Here is a 22,304-nt window from a genome sequence, read left to right on the forward strand (position 1 = left end):
AATTCTCAGCTGGTAAGATGCAAGTGCAAATAATTGACTTTCTGGTACCCAGAAAAACAGCTCCAGCAGCCATTTACATTGGAGAACATAAGTATCACTTACCTACAATAACAAATTCATGAAGAAATGGCAGAAAGGCCAGAGTTAAACCCTAAGTCAGCAACATGCTGGTTTTCCACAACTAGAGGGCAGACTAATATCACTGGAAAGTACCAAACACAGCCCTACAACTTTTCCTGCAACTCCACACAAAATCCATTTCAAATTTTCTGAGAATTTCTTGATTTGGCTTTCAGTGTGAGCTAAACTCCCCTCTCAAGCCCACAGTGCTGACACACCTCTGCACTGCCTCAAGTGCACGATGAGAACGACTTTGCAAGAGGAGAATCCCTGAGCTCTGTGACTGGAACAAGAGCTCCCTCCAGCAATTAGCCAGAGCTCTACACCCCTTCCACGACCAACCTGCAGAAGCAGTGTTGTGCTTCTCCCATTCAAGGGTGCAGTTTGCTTTGGGACAGACAAGACCCCCAGAAAATCCCAAATAACCCTTAAGATGCCACCCTGACAAGCCCTTGTTGGTGACAAGGGTCCTTACCACTTTATTGTGCTTCTAAGGTTAGGCTGACTGACGGTGCTGTCATCTATAAATATTGTTGAGCATGAGCTGTATTTTTTCGTAAGCTGCCCAGGAGAAACCTTGGTGGGAAAAAAAAAAAAAAAAAAGAAAGAAAGAACTGAAATACATTCAAGAACAGGGATTCTGTAAGCTTTTGTTTAGCACACTGAATGCTGGCTTTACACCTCCAGTGGTTGCTGCTGCAATGTAAGCTACCTTGCAGCCATTTAGTTTCTTTGTGTAAGATAAATTTATAAACCATCCCTTGTAATACACAACATGATTTTAGATAACTTACAGCAGAAATGGCTGAGCCAAAGCATCAAGTCCTGATTTTCTCAGTTCTCTCCCATTCTGCTCTCTGTGATGTACTCTATTAGATTTCCCTGTGACTCCATAATCACCTTCTCCCTTCTTTTAAACCCTACACCTTTACAGCTTCTGGTTATCCAGTTTAACACTTGGGGTTTTGTCATGTTACAGTTTCAAAAAAAAAGAAACCTTTTCCTGACATGGCTCCCTTCACACATGTCCTGTTTAGCATCTGGAATCTGGAAACAGAGTACTGCTATTACCCTTACTTTTACAATTATTATTGAGAGCTAGCAATATGCTCCATCATCCATCCTAACCCTGTCCATTCTGTACTGTAAGAAATCTTCCAATATAACCCTTCCCAGGCTTCCCTGAGAACATTCACATTGCACTAGAGACAGGATATCATAATTGAGGGAGGAATTTCAATCAAACAATTCAAGATTCATTAGTTTGCACCAGAATTTTTAAATGCCTTGTCTAAAACTTTGAAGTCTTCAGTATGAAAATGCTGACACCCTTCAAAACTCAACAGCTGCCTGGGAGTATCTCCCATTCCAGCTGAAGTTTGCCAGCAAAAACACTTCAATCTCACTTCACCTTGGTACTAGCAGACCAAAGCTGGAATTGCAACAATTTTTTTTAAGCTTTGTTACTAACTTCCATTCTTACCTTTACTAGTCAATGATTTTTTTTATCCACCTATTAATGACATTGCATCTTTTTTGGTTTGGCTGTTTTTTTGGCAAGAAGTGTCCAAACTAACTAATATTTGTGGAAGAAGCTCAGAGCATATTTTCAGATTTTAAAACTAATGGAGTATCACTTGTTTATCATACTGATGATATTTGTTCATTAGTCTCTTTTCACACTGGATACACTTTTTAAAATAAGTCCTGTAGCAATACTCAATCAGCAAGTCATTCAAGACCTGCCATCTTGGCTGAGAAATTAATGCAGTTTTATTTTTTGTTTAAAAAAATACAGACAGGTTGGCTTATGTTTTCTTTCTTACTGTTCTGAAATGCTTAAAACTGACAACAAAAAAAATTGTTATGATTTTGACATCAGCCATTCTATGCTTTGTGATATAGGGCCTGCTTATTGCTTAGAGACAGGCAAAGTTAATTCAGTTTTACCCTTCCAAGGAAGATTTGGAAGATGTGTAAGACTGTATACCTAGAACTACTACAGTTGTTTGCTTGAGTTTTTGTCCCAATATCCTAATATTATTTACACAGAATCCAGTTTACTTACATGATTTATATGGTTACTCTTCCTCTTCTCTCGCACTAGAAAAAAAGGAAAAAATAATGTGAACTGAAAGGTTTCCCAATTTACATTCAATAAAGTAATTCTATTAACCTAGTTTTCTAAAGTATGTGAGTATTAAAAGTTTCAAATTTTATTTTAGGTGTCTGGAAAAGTAGTTTGAGGAAAAAATACCATGTTTTATCAAGCTAGTAAGCTACATACTCCTGTCTGCCCACATGTACATTTAGGAACAACTACTTCCCATCACACTAAGGGGAAAAACGTCTCAGCTTTGAAAAGATGCTGTGTATCATGAAAAACAGGATGATTTCAGATAGTTCAAACAGACAATGTCCAACATCCAACAGCAGACAGAAGCAAAACCAGCAAAAGCACCCTGAGCCTGCCAAAGGCACACAAGGAGAAAGTGAGGTGCCCAGCACTATTTAGGTGTTCTCTCTCCTCCTATTAGCAGGAGGCAAAAGGGTATTTCACTGTACAAAAGATGCTGGCACAAGCTGTGCACCATTTATCATATAACTGCAACCATGTCATTTGATCATTTTAAACTGTGTTAGTCTTTCAAAAGAGACTGCAAGGTTAAACTTCCAGCTGTGACAGCAGCAATACAACAGGGTGTGAGGGAGAGCTGCACACATGCACAGAGTATTCAAATGGGACCAGCATGGACAGGCACCTCTGCAAAGTTCTAACCTCAGACCATTACCACTCCTTAGCAGCACACATTCCCTTACATTTTTAGAAAAATTGACAATTGGAAAAGAGTATCCACATTTTTTTAGTCTTTTTTCATAAATCAAAACTCATAATCCTTAATACATCTCATTGAGAGAGAATTTATAGATTATTAATTCTGCTAATTCTATGGAAGGTCAACTAAAGAAGAACAAGGGAAATTAGAAAATAAATTATTCTGCCCAACTTCTCCATAAAAATTGATTAATTTAATACAAACTCCAGAGAATAGTTTAATAGTTACGACATCACCTAGAGGGCCCTTTTTCTACATGAACACAAGTCTACACAATTCAATATATTTCATTTGAAGAAATCCAAACAACATTTAGAAGCAATGCTACCCCCTCCAAGGCTGTTCATAGTTTGAGCATTTCTGCAGCCAGGCTGGAAGACTGCAGTGACAGTTCATGAACCCTGACAGCGTGTGAGCTGCTCCTCCAGCACTGCTCATCTCAGAGCTGTCTGAAGTGAGCAGGCCAGGCCCTCTGGCTGTTCCAAGACTGACCTCAGAGGCCCCAAAACGAGAGGTCTTTTCATTTCCTTGGTATCACCTCTTGTGGAGAAGCGGGCTAGTGCTTGTTCCCGCTGCTCACAGATTATCTGAGCACTGCAAAGTTGATACAAGTGACAGTTCTACCATTTGCCACAAGACTGAACAGCAGGGCAGCAACTGACAGACCTGTCAAAATAATTCTTTTCTGTGGCAAAGCTGTGCCAAGTTAAAAGACACACTGCAGCTTTCCATCAACACATGCAGCCACAAGTGCATCACTTTCTTAGCAGAACAGTGCTTCAAACAAGAACCAACTATAAAAGAAACAGAAGCATTTTAAAAATATTATCTTAAACTTTCTTTTAGTTGCAACTTCAAATGTCCTATGGTCAGAATTTGACAACAGAATTTTTATAAGTGCAATATAGAAATGCCTCCACTTTTCAACAGCCTTTTGGAATGCACAAGCTATAGCAATTGTTTCAAATTTGAATTATGAGGTAAATACAGATCTGCAAAGAAATTGAAAATTGAGTTATTACTTAAATACAGGATTTGCAAAGAAATTGAGAATCCAAACACATCTATACAATTAAAATCAGGATTGGAGAATATTTATCCTCTGAAACTATTCAAACAGTTTAAAACAACATATTCAAAAGCAACTGATATAGACTAATGGCTTAGGCTTATTATTTATTACAGAAAACTTAGGTTTTTTCAACTACAATTTTTTTACTTTAAAACAATTTTTCAAACAGTCCTTGGTTAAAAAACCTACCATTGCTTGAAACTTGAATTACACTAATGAAGAGAGCCTTGCTCCTTCAGACTACTAGATCTGCACTCCGAAATCTGATACTTAAGCTTTTAAAGATCAAGTGATTTTAAGTGTCAAGTAAAATGGTCTACAAACACGTTTCTGTGTAAGTACATAAATTACTAACCCCTATGCTTTGAAAGAACTGAATCACTGTTCTTAAGCTGCTACTTTTGGTTACTTTTCCAATTTTTTCCTGTTTTTTGTTAAACTGGGAAAAAATCTTAGCTTACCATCTGTTTGTGACTTGCTCAGGAAAATTGTGCTTGCTCTGGGATGATCAGATGGATTAGATTCCAAGGCTAAATCTGAAATAGGAAGGACAAAAAAAAAGGAGATACCTTTAATAAAAGATAATAACTGCAACAATTCCCACCCATCCTCAAAGTGCTCAAGCACAGTGATGGAAACAAGATCAAACCCACATAGAATGGGCTGTTTCTCTGAAACAGAACCGTACTTTTGCCAAGATGAATAAAAATTTTACATTTTTCCCTCTGAAAAAAAAAAAAAAACCAAAACTGGACAGATAAACCCATTTATCTTCAAAAGCCAATCTGTGCCCCTGCACATTAGGGTAGCTGGTTGTGGGGCAGGTGCTCAGTAGTGAGTAGAAAGCTAGAACTTTACCAGGAGAATAATTTAAAAAAAAACATATCAAATTAACTAACAAAAAAATTAGCACTGCTGGTCTTTCCCTTTATGCTTTATATACCAAATACAGCAGGAAACAATCTCTGTGGTCTTACAAAAGAACCTAATAAGTAACATTTACAGTGCTGATAAATATTAAAACATTGAGCTTACACTATTCAGTTCTTTTGGAATTTCAAATAAAACCATGTAAAGCTAAAATAGAGTTATTGAAGAACCAAATGACTGCTTCAATCCTTTGCCACAACAGAGCAGTGATGGCTTTAGAAGAGGATAAATTACTCCCTTAGATTAAGATGGAAGTGATCACAAAAGTTTGTTGATGGAATTGTGACCATCATGATGAAATGCTGAGCTGCCTTAGCTCTGACAGAAGAAACAGCTGCTCTGAGGAAGTCATGCTACAGACACAGTGACTTATGTGAGCACATGAACAGAATACTCTAGCCCTCTAAGTCCTGGGCAGAGCAATTCTGCATCCATTCACAGTTGTCACTGTTATGCCATGCCAGCCACACGAGCACTTGCACTCTGAAGTGTTCAAGGTGGGACACCAACACGGCTGACACACCCCTAAAAAGAAAAGCCATCTAAGAATTGCCATCACCTTTTAATTAAAAAAAACCCATAATATTTTATGCACCCAACCAACAGAACTCTGCCAAACCACAAACTGCCTGGGTGCTGCAGTTTAACTGTGTGAATGTTTGTGCTACTGCACCTCCCACAACACAGCCCCAGCCCCATGCTCCAGCAAGGGAATGTCACAGCCAAAGTGCACGAGAGCCCAAAACTCCTCATTCCAGATTCCCACTGGAGCACAACACTGCTGTCCAGGTTTGCCAAGTACTGGGCTTTACAGCACTGCTGATCTTAGCCCAGCCCTGCTGCTCTGGCACTAGTCCAGGATGTGGACCACTGTAATTTTGTGTAATTTTGAATCTCTACTGTTTAAGTAGCCAACATCTGTTTAGGAACACCAAGATTGTTCAAAAGGGAATTCCCCCCTCCTCTCAAAAAGACCAGAGTCAGCCATGAAAACAGACCATCTTGTGAAGTTTTAAAAAGTTAATTTACAAAACCAGTATTTCCACTGTCACCTTACTACACTCATTCACAGCACACAGTGAACAGATATCTGAATTTATTCATGCAGTAAAATGTAAGAAGTCCTGGCTTAGATGCCCTAGAGTGGAATTTGCCTCACAGCTCACACCTCAAGTACTTCTGATACACAGTTGATTCTCTGAAAAAATAAAAAAACCCAGCATGCCATACTGCCACAATTTAAGTACCACTTGTAGCATCTGAAGAGTATAACTTGTTTAAAACTTGTCCCCAAGTCTGACAAGTTTCTAACACTGATTTAACAAAGTCACGTTGAAGAGACAGTATACAGCTTCTAATGCTAGCACTGCTTTAACAAACTCAACACAAACAGTGATTCAGAAGTGGAAGTATTTTGCCAGCCTCTAAGTATCTGAAGTATCATCAACAGGCCAAACAAGACTGTAATATGCAGACTTAAAATACAGATTGTTATCAGCAAGTTATGATGCAAACAGAGCAAACCATTCAGAACTTATTTACAGTTCAGCAGCAACTTTTAGAATAACTGGGAACGTCAGGTTAGAACGGATCTCAGAGGTCTCCAGGTCAACCTCTTGCTGAAAACAGTCAGCTTTTGGTAGAACATGAGGCTGCTCAAGGCTTTACTAAGCTGAGCCTTGAAAACTTCCCGTGAGGATCCATAGAGCCTAGATCACCTTTCCCATCTGGGGGACTAATGCCAACAGGGCTATGAGACTCACTATGGAATCGTAGGGAAGAACTTGTAGGACTGGACGAGTCTTGGGCCATATTTAGGGAAAGGCAGCAAGGAAAACTGGGGAGGAAAAAGCACAGGAAAACGAAAGGAAAAGGGCACTGAAGTCAGTAGCTGCTAACACAGGACTCCATGTTTCTCCTTGCTGAATTTCATAGGGTGGTGTTGGCCCAGCGCTGTTCAGGTCCCTCTGAACAAGCACCTCCAGCACACTGACTGCTGGCTGTCATCTGCAATTTGGGCATCCTCCATCACCTCCTCCAGGTCACTGACAGATGGACAGATGCTTTTTTCCCCAGGGAAGAGACAACATAGGATAACATCCATCCTCCCTCACCTCATAAAAAAAACCCCACTACTATCTTGACTTCCCTATGGTTTTGTTTTACTTTGAAACCATGTGACTTGTTAATGCTCACTTCTTACATTGTTTCTGCCTCTCCCTGTGCTCTGCCAGCCCCTGTATCCACACCTCTTACATGTTAGAAATCAGGTCTAGGACTAAAAGCACAAGAATAACCAACTTTCACCCCAGACAAGAAGTGTCTGCAATGTCTTCTTGTAATTCCAGGCAAGAAGATCCACAGCACTGCAGCATGCACTGAGTGACACAAAATTGACAAGGCCACATGAGTCAACCCCTGAGCCAAGCAGACCCACATTTAAGGAGAGGAACAGAACTGAAAGGATCATAGACTTCACTGGCTCCAGTTCCATACTGGCTCTGCCAGACACTTTCTGCTGGATGAAGCCAGGTGTATCAGCACCCACAGCACAGATTATACAACCAGAGTTAAGGTACTAATAGTCCAAGACACATCACACGGCTCCCAGTATGAAATCCCACCAGAAATGATCAAGACCAACTGCAGCTGGGTTTGTTATTCCAGGATAACATGGCCTGAGCAGACAGTGTACCTGCTTTGGCCCAGCAAGAGATTGCAAAGAAAGATGCATTTAACAGACCACCTCCCTGTAGCTTTCCCCTCAGAAGCTGCCAGAGACCTTTAACCATCCTGCCTGTGCCATTTTCCCTGGACAATGCTTTTTATCGAAGCAATGGAAAAAGTAGTCATGTGATTTGCTCGTCCTAAACTGCCAATGCTGCTCATGAAATACCAAAAGGCAACAGCAATACAGCTGAAGGAAACATAAGGCAAGAGGGAGATAAGGGCATGAGCAGAGGTAAAATTTAATGGGAAACAGCAAAAGAAAAGGCAGAGGAAGACATAAATCTGTCTGCAAACAATTTGACTCACAACCAAGCATAACTCCTAATACTTCATCCTGGTAGCACTCACGAGTCCAAGGCCAAGATACTAGACCTGAAGGTAAGGGTAAGTCTTGAGTAGGAGCTGCATCAGAAGTTGTATGACAGAAAACTCAAGCTTCACAGTAAGCTAACAGAAAAAGAAAGCATGTATGCCACAGGATAAACAGGAATAATAGGAATTTAAACATGCAGAAACAAGAATGAGAGAAATGAGAGGAACAACAGGGTGATATAAAAAGCAAGAAAACGGCTCCAGAACACTTTTGTTCTAGAGCTATTAACTCAATAGAAATCGAAACACTTTCTATGAGACCCTCACACTTAAGTGATAAAGAGGTGAGAAGGGAAGATTCCCACCAGAAATTAGGTCTATGAGAGCAGGAGAATAATGGTGCTACAAAAGGGCCCTTCACCTGTCAGAGACCAGCGCGTAAAAAACAACCTTCCCTTACTTCTCTGCATCTCTCAGAGCCATTTACTCATGTGTACTACCAAGCTTGTCAGATCAACCCTGCCTCCAGGTGGAGCAGAGAGAAGCCTGAACTTGCTTCCCTCCGCCAGCGTTCCCCTTAGAGGAATCCCCTGCAGCTCACCTGCACTTGAGACAATCTCAGCCACCTCTGCTGCTGCTGTGCACACACAGTGCCCCACAGGGCAGATCACATCAACTTCAAAGGCAATCCTCTGCCCTAGCTCAAGATCTTGCATCCTTTCCACAACACAAAATCCACATGAAGACTTTTTTATCCATGTCACATAAGAATGTGTGTAGGTTTTAGGAATTTATTATGCTAGCTACTTATCTATGGTTTACACACCTCCATGGGTGACTTCTAATTATTATAAACACATTTTACACATTGCATCGTGCTACATGTACTATCCTGTGAATAAAGCTGACAGTCAAACATGACACTAAGTAGCAGCCCTTTGACAATTTCACTACTTCAGAACAATAAACTATTGCATTTCCTTTAACAGTTTTAGCCCATCCTTTGCTCTGCTGGACAGCACTAACATTTTGATACAGCACATATTTAAAGCATTAAATAATACAATAATCTCTTTGCTGTAAATTGTGTTTTGTCACTTGCTCAATGACTTACTAGCTGTGACCAATGCTTGAGTTTCCCTTATATTTCATTACCTTATGCTATAAAGATGCAAGCCACTTAACCCTGCCAATAAAGATGTAAAAACTGTAACAAATTAGATGGGCAAATCTGCCAATCCATTTCAGAAAGTCTGTTATTCCTAACAATAATTTCATATTAAATTATTTCTCCTTCAAATTATGTTACTCTAATTCTTTTTCCAGAACCTTTTAGGAAAGTTACAACTCTGGTTTCTGTATTTAACCTGCTTTGTCTATTTGTCCCAGCCACTCCGAATGCACCAGAGCCCAGCATGCCTAGGTTGCTTTCTATTTGCAACTCTCCTTGTTGAAAGACTGTTAAAAGATTATTTCTAAATATTGTGAATCTACACAATAGACACAGAGAGATATTTTAAAGCTATTTAATAGCTGCCAGTTAATTTTTATGGCACTACGACAGAAACAGTAATATCATTACCAATACCCAGCACATATCTGAGTACACACTGATGTTTCGGAAGGATGCAGAAATCACTTCAACATGCAACAAACTCTCTTAATTAGGAAGGAATTATTTGCTCTCTTACACCACACTTCAGAGTTGGGCTGGAGAAACTGACACAGAAAACATTTCAAATTTGCTATTAAAATCAGAAAACTTTAAAAAGCAGAAGCACAGATGTATATTATATACTGGAGACTACCTAGGGTTTAAGTAATTTGTTAATTTCTGTGGATTAAAAAAAAAATCAATACCATATTAATACGTGTTCTTTCATTTCTCAAAGTGCAGGAGTATCCACACCACTCTGCACAGCCTCCACAGGACATCCCAACATGATCCTATTGCACCCACTGGGGAAACACGGCCAGGATCTGTTCAGCACAACACAACACAACACCCACCCTCCCTTTCTGGGACCAAACAGAGCCCAGGAGGCTTCCACACGTTTCCTGATGGACCTGCCAGGGTTATAAGCAGCTCTACAGATTTTAGCCAAGGCAGGGTACCAGGAGTGCCCCAAATTCCACAGCAAAAGCAGTGATAAACAAGATGCCCCTAAGATTTTCTCTTTGAACTAGAAGGAAGACAGCAGCTCACAAGCTAGATTGCAGAAGTAACTAATGTTTTGTTAGGGATGTGTTCCTGTACTGCATTTAATTTAGGACCATTTAAAGGACAAGGAGAAAGAATTAGTTCTATGCTGCCACTTTTTGTTCCCCACACTGACCTTTACACATAACACAACCCACTATCACCAGAGGTTAAACTCAAAGTCCACAGCTCTAATTTTCTAACTGATAAGCCAAAACAAAAAACCAAACACCCCCCCCCCAAAATGAAACAAAACAAAAAACCCAAACCAAAACAAAAAACAAAGACAAAAGAAAAAACTACCAAAACCACCGATCAAAAAAAAAAAAATTGGTATATATTAAAGAGTAACCAAGTTTTAGAATCTTAGATCCATGCTGACAACAGCAGGAGTAAGGAAAGCCTTCCCGTAACACTCCTCACTTTCAAGCCATGGTTCAGAAAGCAGAAGAGGTGAGTACCAGAAATTCCAGTCTCAGGTTGGGTCTGCAGGTGACCAAAGCAAGACACACTGCAGCGTTTGCTGGTGTCACATGCCACCTGATGGACTGGCACGGGGTACATTTTTCACCTCTTCCAACTGCCCACATTTGCAAACTTCAAATGAAGCCTGGACCTTACCTGCAGCTTGTTCTGTAAAAGAAAAATAACTATCCATGTAACAAAACATGGCCAAGAGCTTTACAGAAACACTTGCTTTAGTCTTTGAAATTATCTGAGCCTGACTGACACATTCCATAAGAAGCCAGTGTTAGTTTTCACACTGGAAGGAAACCAACAATGTTTGACTACTGCAATGATTCGAGACCCTTTCAGAACTCCAAACAGAAGCAAAGCTGTGCTGTACACACACAGCTCATCAAACACTGCAGAATGCTACCTGGCTGACAGGGGGATTTTTGTGTAAGCTGTCAAGGTAATCCTGATATTCACATCACCTGCAAGGAAGACCTTCAATTTTATTCATCTGGCTTTACTACAGATTTAAATAAGTAGCACCAAGTTTTTTCAAGTCAGTACCGTCCTCACTTATCTCTTGAAATCAAAACATTCAGAGTTTTCTTCTGAAAACATTATTTTTCTAGCGAGTGAAATAAAAGTGCACATTCAAAGTCTAAATGTAATGAACAAAAAAAGCAGATAGGTTTAAAAATCTGAACATAAACTTGCTGGCAAGGATCTACAGATGCAAGGTCTGGGTTCTCTAATGTTTGGTAGAATTTTCCCTCCTGCATCCCACAGTAACTTCTTCCTTTCCCCTGTATGTGGAAGAAACATGGCTAGAAATGTTAATGTGCAATATAAATCTGGGAGGAGTAGGGTTTTGTGTTTTGTTGGCTGTGCAAGAGTTCATTCCCCTGTTAGTCAGCTTTTTGGTATGACCTCACCACAATGATCACACTTGAGAAAGCACATACTTCTAGCCACAGAACTTCTGCTGTTCTACATCTGCCCTGCAGGTAGGAGGGAAAACAGCAAATCTAAAGAAAGCCAGCAAAGAATAAGGATGCTAGAGGTAAGTCACACAGAATCAGTTTGAGAAAAAAAAGTTCAGATTAAAATGAATTCAGTTTCCTTAGTTCTACGAGTCTCATCAAATCTCTCTGATTATATATTTCCTTTCAATACCTGTTACGCTGAAAGTCTGAAGAAACACACCAGAAACTCAAATCAGTCTCCCTCTACATGAGCTTCATGTACATATTTTATACCAACTACTCTTAAAAACCTAAGGTTTAACCTGCTTGCTGCAAAAGTCTCCAAGACTTACTGAAGAGAAAAAAAGGATAGAGGATTCTTTAGTTGCCAGCAGCATCCAAGGATAAAAACAGAAATACAAATATTATACTGCAGTGACAAATTATTTTATTTTAAATTCCCAGTTCTATAGGTCAGTTTCACTGCTGCTCCTGGACAACTTTGTGATTCAGTGATTTCCACTACAGGTACTTCACAGATTGTTTCTAGAGGCCATGGCATCAAGCTTCTTAAGGTAACAACATGGAAGGTGTTTCAGGCTTACAGCAAGTCCAATACTTCATATTTGTCAAGATCACAGACCATCTGCAACTGCTACAAATACGTCTGTAACAAATGTCTGGTCAGTTTTTGGAAAGGGATATTGATGAGGAACCAAGAGTGAGTCTAAGTTAGGTGAAAAACTTGGTGACGACAAGGAAAAAAGGAGAGGGAATACTAAGAAAAGGCACCAGAGCATCATTTTGTTTTTAGCTCTGGTTTCATGTTTGTCCAAATAGACAACAGTATTTGTCAACCTATGCAGCTACAGATCTTCAAATAGAGAGGCACAAAAACCAATACAAGATGGTCAAGCCTTCCCTGTGATGAAACTGCTGGCATCAAAAAAGCTGATTCTTTGCACCAAAGTGTTTTAACTTAACTAACATTTTAACTAGGATTAAAAAAAAAACCCTGACAACAAACAAACCCCAAACTCAAAAAAACCCAAAACAAAACAAAAAAAAACAAAAAAAAAAACACAGGAAAAAACCTCCACCCACATGCCAGAAATAAGATTAAATTATATAAGAGAAACAAATGAACAGTATAACAGTATTTAGACCTTCTGCAAGGAGGTTTACGGACAAGCTGACATAGACAACCAGATCACAGACAATCAATATATCCAAACGTGTTCACCTTCAACTGTTTAACAACTGTTTAATAACTTCAGCATGCACACAACCTGAAGCTTTCAAGAGTTACTCTAGGCACTAGCCAGGTAAACCTCACTTACTACATCCCTATTAACTCTCCTCTTCAAAGCCCTCTTCCATTTGCTTTCCCATCTAACCTGTGTGTGACGACCACACCCCAATCAGCTCCTCTCCTGATCCCATTTTCTGTTCCCTCTTATCCCTGTCTTTTCCCTTGTCATTCTCCATCCCCCAGTTATTCAGGTGAGGGTACCAGGTCACTTTGTCCCACCACTTCAGTAGGGCAACACTTCTCCTTGGCTCGAGGGAATCAGGCAAACCTCTGCTCAAACCCAGTGAACAGCAGCAGTGCAGGGAGATGATTTCAAGTACAAGTGAGAAACATCTGCCAAGCAAGGTCTTGTTCTAGTTTTATCCAAGGATCAAACAAACGTTTGAAGATTTACGTAGATCTTTTAGGCATAGGGATCTAGCAAGAAAGTGTCAGCGGTAAGAAGTTCTTCCCCGAGATAACCAGGAAAAAATATCTCAGGGGGGGAAAAAAGGAAGCCCAAAATAAAGATTAGCAGACACTCATTTGGGGGGGGAAAACCCAAACAACCAAAGAAACCCAAACAACCAAACACGAAACCAATCATCACAGACCACTAAATGGCACACTAAGATCACAGAGCTAGCATCAGTAAAACTAGACAGGAAAGCCTTTTTGGTCAATGCAAACTGTGTTGAACTGTTGATTTAAAGAACATTTAATGCTCAGCTGAAAAGTCAACTAGCTGCTTTAGATTCATGGCAGACATTGATATTTAATATTAGCAGTAGGCATGAACCTATTTGGAAGAAATTTCTGTTTTCAAAGTTATGTTTACTCCCTGTTTACTAAATCCAGCTTGCCTTAGCTTATCAAACCACAAATACAGGCCTATTTCATGTTTGGAGAAAGCATGCACCAAACAGGTTATGGCTCAGGATCTTGAGAGCCATAAAATACAAGGTCACGCTTTAAATTCTCTTAGTAGAGGATCTGACAAATCTTTCCTGTTTGAATTAACCTTTGCTGAAACATGAGACTTTCAGTTTTACTGTGTGTTTTATCTCCATTCCACCTACCACTGCTTTTTTGTCATACTACATCATAATTTGTCCATTTTAAGAAAGTGAGAATTTTCTTCTTTCCTTCTGATCTGATACAGACAATCTAAGCAGTGCTGACTGGAAAGTAGTGCCTATTAAGAAGAGTGCTGGAGAAGCTACACAATAATCCTCTCTTAAGAGCACAGACCTGCGGGGAGCACATTCCACTGGCTATGGAAGAGCAACACAAAGCTATGAAACAACACAAAACAAAATGTCCAAAGCTCAGTTGGTAACTTCTGCATTCCTCATACAACCAAAACATTCAATTTCAGCAAAACAAGTGCAGAAGTACTCAAGACAGACTTCAGAACAACAAACAACCCAGAGGTAGAAATTTAAGGAATGAAGCATCTCCATCCCATTTGGATGCTAGCTTTCTGATATATTTAGCTGTTTTCTTAGAAACTCCTAGAACTGAGCAGCATGGAACAAAAATAGCCAAAATGATCTTGACTTTTTTCCTTGCAGCCTTCTCCCTGCCAAAGGATTCAAGAAAAGGACAGTCAGTAGGTTCTCAGCCTCCCATTACAGACTAAGTTTGCACCTTAGCTAGCCTATAATATTACACAATAATCAATTAGAGAAATATGTTTTATCCCCCAAATGAAACAAACACTTTCTAGTAGTCAAGAGCACAGAAACAGGCAGGCTGTCTGCATGGTTTGGGTATGTGACAGCTTCTACATCCTAGAGTTTAAGAGGAATAGGCACAGCTATCTGGTCTATTACAGATTTGTTCTTTCATAGGAGGTATTAAATTAAACAGATAGATGTCTCACTTCTTCATAAAGCCTGTATCATAATACTGGATTTCAAACTTCGTAAATAGTGCTTTACATTTTGAACTTAACTGCTTCGATTCTATCCAGGGACTGCTTTGCGACATTCAAAAATCAGCACAAGAACTTTTACTTCTAAGACTGACTATCCTGAATTTTATTTTAATAAAGGTATCAAACTTTGGTACTTTCTGCACCCCTAAAGAGTTGTATCAATCAGAAAACTTCAAATATCATTATCACTTGCAGCAGATCAACTTTGGAGGGCAACAGTGAACCACATACCACTGTAAAAGTGATCTTTAAAATCATCTTAAACATATACCACTTATGCAGTTCTAGTATTAGGATTATCTCCTGCCTCAAGACTCAAGTTTCTATAGCCACAAAAGTAAAATTTGTGATAGACAGCTAGTATCTTATTCTTGGACTATACACTCTTATTCAGGCTTGCAAATAAAAAAAAAATAAATTAATACTTCTCTACTTCAAGGCCAGTCCTGAAACATGGATGAATTCACAATTAAATCTGTTACTTAGCACAGCTGACATGATCACATACTAAAGATTCAAACAAATACAACCCTTATTCCTGAGGAGATTTGCTCAGCTTAGGCATTTTTGCTTGGCTTATTAGAATCTCTTCAGAGAGTTTAGCTCCTCCTCCCCTAATGAGTTGAGAGAGTTCTGTAATAATCTTCCTGCAGAAATAAAGGTTTATTTCTCCTAGGCAGCAAACATAATTTCTACTACTGCACAGCTGTCTCAGAGGAGCTCCAAGGGGCTGAATGTTCCATCTCATTTCTGGAACAGCTGCACCATATGGTGCTGTGTAGAACTCTGCAAGTTGAATAATTCCATTTCTGAAGGTCTCCTCGCACTCTTCTGCAACGAGCCGGACAGCAAAAAATTTTTTTCTTAAGTTCAAGAAGAGTATGGATTACAGTGATTATTGTTACTGTACGCACCGCACATCAAAGCTGTCAGCCAGACTATCTTTTTCCAAGCGAATGCATTTCCCATAGGTGTGGTTATAATTGCCAAGAGGAACAGCAAGACGTTCGCTAATTAAACCAAGTTTTGAATATCATGAGGTGCCGGGCTGCGCCAGGCGAGGGCCGGGCGGCAGGAGCACCCCGGCGCTGCTCCCCGGCGGGGCAGCCCGGCAGCCCGGCCCCGCGGCCGCGCCCGCCACAGCGGCTCTGCGGGCACCAGGGCTCCGGGCCGAGCTGCCGGGAACCCGAGCAGCACACACGTACGTTCCCATGAGCCCAAGGAAAGCAAATCGGGAACACGAGAGCTACGCGGCAGGGAACGCCGGTGTCAGGAGTGCACAGCTACAGCCCTGCACAGCCAGAGGATAAATTACTCACGTCCAGCCACGGTGATGTCATATGCACACAATCTTTGTAATTCTTAATTCCCTTACTCCCCACACACCCTCTTCCTTCCTCCTGTTCAACAGAGACTGGAAATGCAGCAGCTTTTGCGATCTGCCCGAACACCACGAGCGAGTCACGACTCCATAGTTAGGGAGAAAGCAGCAGCCAGACTCCGCCGCCTCAGCCGGGAGCACCCGGGGGCTCCGCCACGTTCTCTTCCCGTTCCCCGGCCCCTCTCCGGGGTCCGGGCAGGGCCGGGCGGCCCCAGGCTCGTCCCGCGGGCGGAGGAGCCGGCCCCAGGCCGGGCCCGCGGGGAACTTTGCCTGGGGCGCGGCGCGGGCCGAGCCCGCGGGGCCGGCGGGACCGCGCTGCCCCGCCGCCGGACAAAGGGGCCGCGCCTGGGGCCGCCGGTGCCCCCGGGCGGAGCGGGGCACCGCGGGCACGGGGATGCGGTGCCCGGCGCCCCCCGCCCGCCCGCCGCTCACCATCCGGGAACTCCCGGTCGCTGATGTGCTGGAGGTGGGGGCCGCCGCCGCCGCCGGGATCCGAGTCCCCCGACTCGGCCTCCGCCGACCCCGAGCCGCCGCCGCCGCCCGCTGCCGCCGCCTGGTACGCGTCCGCCCAGCGATCGGGCCCCGGCGCTGCCCCGCCGCCGCCGCCGCGAGCCCGGCTGAGCTTGGGGCTGGCGTCCGGGGATACGCAGCAGGTGACGGTGTTGCCCATGGAGCTCGGCGCTCCCCCGCCGGGCCCCGGCTGCGCGGCTCCGGGCTGGGCCGGGGGAGGGGAGGCGGGCGCAGGGCGGGTCGGAGCGCGGGGCGGGCCCAGCGCCCCCGCCCCGCCGCGCGCGGCCCCGCCCGCCCCCGCGCGACCGCCCCGCCCGCCGCCCCCTGCACGCGGCGCGCGCAGGCCTCGCGCGAGCGCCCGCCGGGGGGAGCCCGGGCCCCGCCCCGCCACCGCCCAATCGCCTCCCGCCGCGGCGCCGCGTGACGGCCGCTCCGCCAATGGCCGCGGGGCTCGTCACGCGGCCGCCGCCGCGCCCTCCCGCGGCCCGTGTCCCCGCCCTCCCCTCCCCTCGCCTTCCCCACACGCACGCGCGCACGCACCGCCGGCCGCGAGGCCTCGGACGCGCCCCCGTGGCCACGCCCGCTCGGCGCCGCGCGCCGGGCCCCGCCCCCGGGGGGCTCGCGCTGGCCGGGCGTGCACGTGCCGCGGGCGCGGCGGGAGCGGCCGTGAGGGAATGCGGGAATGCGGGACAGCCGGGGACAGCCCGGGACAGCCGGGGACAGCCGCTCGCAGGAACGCCAGCCACAACGCCAGCGCCGCCCCGCCGGCAGCTCCCTTTAGCGGGCTGAGGGGCTCCCGCCGCTCGCTGTGCCTGCCCGCAGCCCGGGAAAGCGGCACTGCACGGCATCCCCGGGGAGCACTGGAAGTCCCCAGCAGTATTTGCTTGCTGGGTGTCAGCCACCTGAGAGCTCCTCGGAGCACTGGAATGTTCACATACACGCCAGGGAAGATGGATTAGAGGGCGAGATAGCCACAGCAGTCAGGGTCCCTGATAAACGCAACCATGCGTTGTTCTGCAATGAGAAAACCCACTATCGCTACAAAAATTTAACTCTGGCCCCTGATAAGAAGAATGGCTCTGCAGAAGACTTAGGAACACACAAAAGTATTACAAAACTCTGCTATCATGCTGGCAGTTATTCCAAAGATAAGCAGGCTCAGGGGTTTACTCCATTTTGTAGAAAAATCCTAATGTTGGCTCTCCCATGTGATGACAAACATGGGGTTTTTGGGCAAACCATGTGTAGTTTCTTTGAACAGAAGTCAGAGATGCTGTGTTTCCAGAATTTGTACAACTTAATCCCAGGCACAATGAAGTGACAAACCAAGTGATTTATAGTCTTACATGAGGATTATTCCCTCAGACTGATGAATGATACCTTTTCACTTACCAGCAATTTCTCTAAACTGTTAGCCAAGCCTGTCTACATGCTACTGACAGTTTGCAAAGCCTTGTTACACCAGAGGGATCTGACCTTGCTGTGGATTACACCAGGGCCTCAGGGAAGATTTGCTTTCAGCACTTCTTGAACCACTTCAGGCCAGCTGAAGTCCCCGTGCAGGCTCTGCACTCTGCTTGGAAAGCTGAAGGCCAGCCAGTCCTGCTCCCTGTTCTAGGAAGGGCCAGGGGTTAACCATTGGGCGGAACAGGAGACTGACCTGGGCCAAGGACAGAAAAAGGGGCTTCATGTAAAATAGTTATTGAGAGATTGGTGCTTTCTTCCCTCTAGCATTGCACCCACTGATTTTTTGTGAGTATGGTGGGGAAAGAGAAGAAGCTAGAGGGTTGCCGTGGCTTATTGAAGTAATAATTCTCAAGCAAGAATTAGAGTTGGCTTGCATCTGCACTATTTAATATGAAAACTGGCATAATTTCCTCTTACAAGAAGAGCAATACCTTCCTCACTCTTTGCACCTGGCTGTTTTCAGAAGCTGGAGAGGCTGAGCAAGCTGCGCTGCTGCTGCACTGCTGGGCCCCTTCCAGGGGCTCCACACGGATGGAGGTGAGCTGCTCCATCCAGAGCAGTGGAAGGAGCCACAGGCAAACCTGCACGCCTCAGCTGGACAGCAGCCATGCCCAGTGTCCTGCCCAAAGCCAAGTCCATCTGCTCCTCGCAGCCCTGGCCTGTGGGGCTGCCTGCCTCTGGCAAAGCGAGGTGCAGCTGCAGCAATGCCTCGGGGGATCCCAGCAGCAACCTGGCACCTCTGCTAACTCTCAGCTTTGGAGCAGCTTCAAGGAAATTCTTTGCCAAAGCTGTGGTTTTGGGCAGTGGAAAATCCTTGTTCAAGGGTGAGGAAGTGAGCAAGAGTGGCTCACTGGGCAGCTGAGCACCAGGGCCCAGCCACTGGGGCCAACAGCCAAACCCCACATACTTGTGCCGATAGGTGAGAAATGCTGGGAACTCAGAGTGGCTGGAGTATGTGATGTGCCTCGCTGCTATTTGGGTGTGGAGGTTTTGGTTCCTCTGCCTCACAGAGGCTGAAGTTTCCCATGGGTTTCATACTTGTTCTCAGTGTGTAATTCTGCAAAGGGGCAGAGATGAAGGCTGCCCTTCCCCTGCGCTAGTGCTGCTGTAGAGTATCAGGATTTATACAAACATAGAGAGGGAGGAAAGAAGTCAGTAGTCTGTTTCCCTGTGAGGACTTATTCATGTAGCTCTTAAGCAAGAGGAAGCTGAATTTAATCCCTGGAAGTCACAGAAACAGCAAACTGTCCCACCTCCTTGTCATTCCAGGCGAAGTTAAGCTTCCGCTTCCACATACCTCAGTACACCACCAAAGAGTAATTTTCCATATCTGTGCATGTTTTCATTTAGCTGCAGTGATGAGGAATATCCATTTCCTGCTCCATTTTGGCAAAGTAACTCTTAAAGACTTAACTCAGATCTGACTTACCAGGATAATATGACAAAACCTGTGGCTGTGTGTATTTTCTGCAGAACCAGGTGATCCTGTTAATAGGTGTAGTCTGAGCAACACCCTGCAGAAATGAAACACATTATCTTTTTATTTATGCAGCTTAACATTCTATTAACTTACTGCTGTAGCAATACACTGAATACCCTCCATCATGATTTATTAGTGGTCCTGGTTCTCTTCCTATTTTCTGTCTCATCTTTCTACTGTTCTGCTTGATTTACCCCAGTGAATCATCAGACAGTTTCCATTATTAAAAAAATCCGTTACTTTGATGTACAATGGGCAGCACGTACCTAGATCCACATTTTGCATAAGCAGGCATTTTGGATGGTGGATCTTGGCAATAATGAATGCCTGAGCTGAAAATAGCTTACTATGGACTGTTGGGATTCAACCTCTTTTCCTCCTGCTCCAGAAAGAGATGTGTGTGCCATGGGACTCTCAATTACCACCCCTTGTCCCTGAGCAGGGCACCCACTGGGCAGCAGCCCTCCTGTGCTTTGATTTTCACAAAAGGGAAAGCAAAGTAACTTTCACAAATGTGGGATATGAATCTTAATTTAAGCCCTCTTGGGAAGTTGCTGCAAACTTCAGGAGAGCTCCACAAAGCCTTTAAGGAAGGCCAGACAGCATCTGGAAACAAAGCCTAAATCAGACTGTGATGACAGCCAAAGGAGTAGTGACCTCTGCTCCTAATACGCAGAGATTAGAAAGACCTGTGGTTTATTCTGAATATACAAAGGACCAGACTTGCTTCTCATGTTAGTCTAATGAGGTCAGAGGAGCAATACCCTGCCAACTACTCCAAGTGAGGAGCACACCCTGCCAACCACTAAATGCAGCTTCTGAGCTATAACTTAACTATATGTATAATTATTTGCAGGATGCATAATAAATGAAGACTACCAGGCTTGACACGACTAATATTAGTGCTACCAGCTGTGTTTTGGCTTGTGGGCTTACAGGGGGAGGTAATTCTGTCTCTTTACTTGGCCCATTTGCTGAGTACATGGGAGCTGCTGTCTGCTTGCACTTCTCAGACAAGTCTTTACGTTTCCTGCTGAAGTTCCTTGTAGGCAGAGTTGTGCAGGTTTTATTTAACTCGCTCTCTGAAATCTCAGCACTTGCATTCACAACCACACAACCCTGTCGTCCTTTGCCTCATTATGCAAAACCAGGCTTCCCTTCATCTGCAAGCAGCAGTATCCCTGAGAGGAGATGTCTGAAGCCAAAGTTATCAGCTTCTTTATGAGTAATAACTCTTGAAAAATTCCCAACCCCAAGCATATGTTCTTGTCCACACCAACTGCAACAAGAGGATGAAAGTCTTCTAAAAGGTTTGAAATGAAATTGCAGAATTTTCTGTAAACCATCCAGCTTCACAGTCACCATCAGTCCCAGAAATGGAGAATGGCTCGTTGCACACACTTGGTTGTGCTTCACAGGGCTGAGAATCTTAAATCCACTAAACTCTGCTGTTATCTTCACCCTGACTTGGTACTGCACATGCCTTCCCAAGGTCATGCACCTCCTTGCCTGTCTTCAGGGTGATGACACCAACTCTGGGATGTGTTTTGTTCAATTTCTCCCTTCTTAGAAAGTGTCACAGCTGGGGGAGGAGTGCTTTCTGATCTTACTTGGATAAATTGGAGAAGAGCCAGGGCTTTGTCTTTTCCTGAAAATGTAGCTGCAGGAAGAATGAATCACCAGGTTGAACCTGTATAACCAACTGAAAACAAAAGCTCAGACTTCTGTGTCTCGCTTGGAAATAATCGGGGGAAAAATAGGCATCCTGTTTTGAAAACCACTACCAGCTGACAGGACAAAAATGTTGCACGTGTGATGTCTTTTGAAGCTGACAAGTAACCTAAGACTACAGCCATTTAAGGGAAAAATTCCTGAGCAAAACAGTAGTTAGGGAAATAGAATATTCCAATGTTTGGGGGAGAAAAGTAACCAGGGAGGTTATTCAGAACACCCAAGGTGGATTTTTAGTAGCCCTAATGTTTCACACACTATTAAATCTCCTGTACTACCTTGGCTAGCAGTGAATACAAGCAAACCAGGGCTGGGGAGCTGTGGTTGATAGCATAAGGGCAGACTGCAGTGCTGCTGTCATTGATTAAATCCCTCCTTTTGCCTTTGCTGCAATCTAAGATGTCATTACAGGCAATGCAGAAGCTGCCTGGCTGGCATGCGAGCATCTGGATCGCTGCAGGGATACCAACAGCACAGGCATGTGGGAGTAAACCTTTATCTTAGCTTCTCTCTTCTGCTCCTACCTTTGTTTTGTCTTCAGGTAAAATAAAACCAGCTTGACAGTTACTAAAAACTAAGTTCATGTTAATGGAGGCTTAGTGCCTGAGAAGAAAATTCGAGATGTGCTGGAGCCAAGAGCGAGACCTGCAAAGCTGTACTTTGGGCTGGCAGAACCACCACTTTGATTTATCTGGTATTAGAAATAGCTGTTGCTGCAGGTCAGGGAGACAGATTTCTTATGTGGAAAAGGAAAATGCTTTTCAGTATTTTTACACAAACTTTAACATGAACAGTTTATTCTCAGAAAAGTCTAACTGTGCATGTGTAAGTCCTGCAGCAAGTTTATTTAGAGCCTTCTGCAGCTCTAATGCCAGCTCTGGGCCAC

At 43.8% G+C, this 22,304-nt stretch overlaps 1 protein-coding gene across 2 annotated transcripts in view; it reads right to left on the bottom strand.

Moving 5' to 3' along the window:
- The window catches only part of CCNYL1 (cyclin Y like 1), a 37,129-nt gene extending 16,443 nt beyond the window's left edge, over window positions 1-20,686 (bottom strand). The window contains exons 1-5 of one of the 2 annotated variants that reach the window (XM_064434103.1): window positions 20,624-20,686; window positions 19,637-19,721; window positions 4,491-4,565; window positions 2,189-2,223; window positions 596-696 (exon numbers count right to left, since the gene is read on the bottom strand). In XM_064434103.1, the coding sequence (XP_064290173.1) occupies window positions 596-696; window positions 2,189-2,223; window positions 4,491-4,565; window positions 19,637-19,721; window positions 20,624-20,671 (344 nt within the window). In that variant the 5' untranslated portion in view covers window positions 20,672-20,686. Of the gene's footprint in view, window positions 1-595; window positions 697-2,188; window positions 2,224-4,490; window positions 4,566-16,662; window positions 17,098-19,636; window positions 19,722-20,623 lie in introns of those variants that run through there. The other variant, XM_064434102.1, reaches the window with a different exon arrangement.
- Window positions 20,687-22,304: the final 1,618 nt, after the last annotated feature.

The sequence above is a fragment of the Passer domesticus genome, chromosome 10 (assembly GCF_036417665.1).
Source record: "Passer domesticus isolate bPasDom1 chromosome 10, bPasDom1.hap1, whole genome shotgun sequence".
NCBI lineage: Eukaryota > Metazoa > Chordata > Aves > Passeriformes > Passeridae > Passer > Passer domesticus.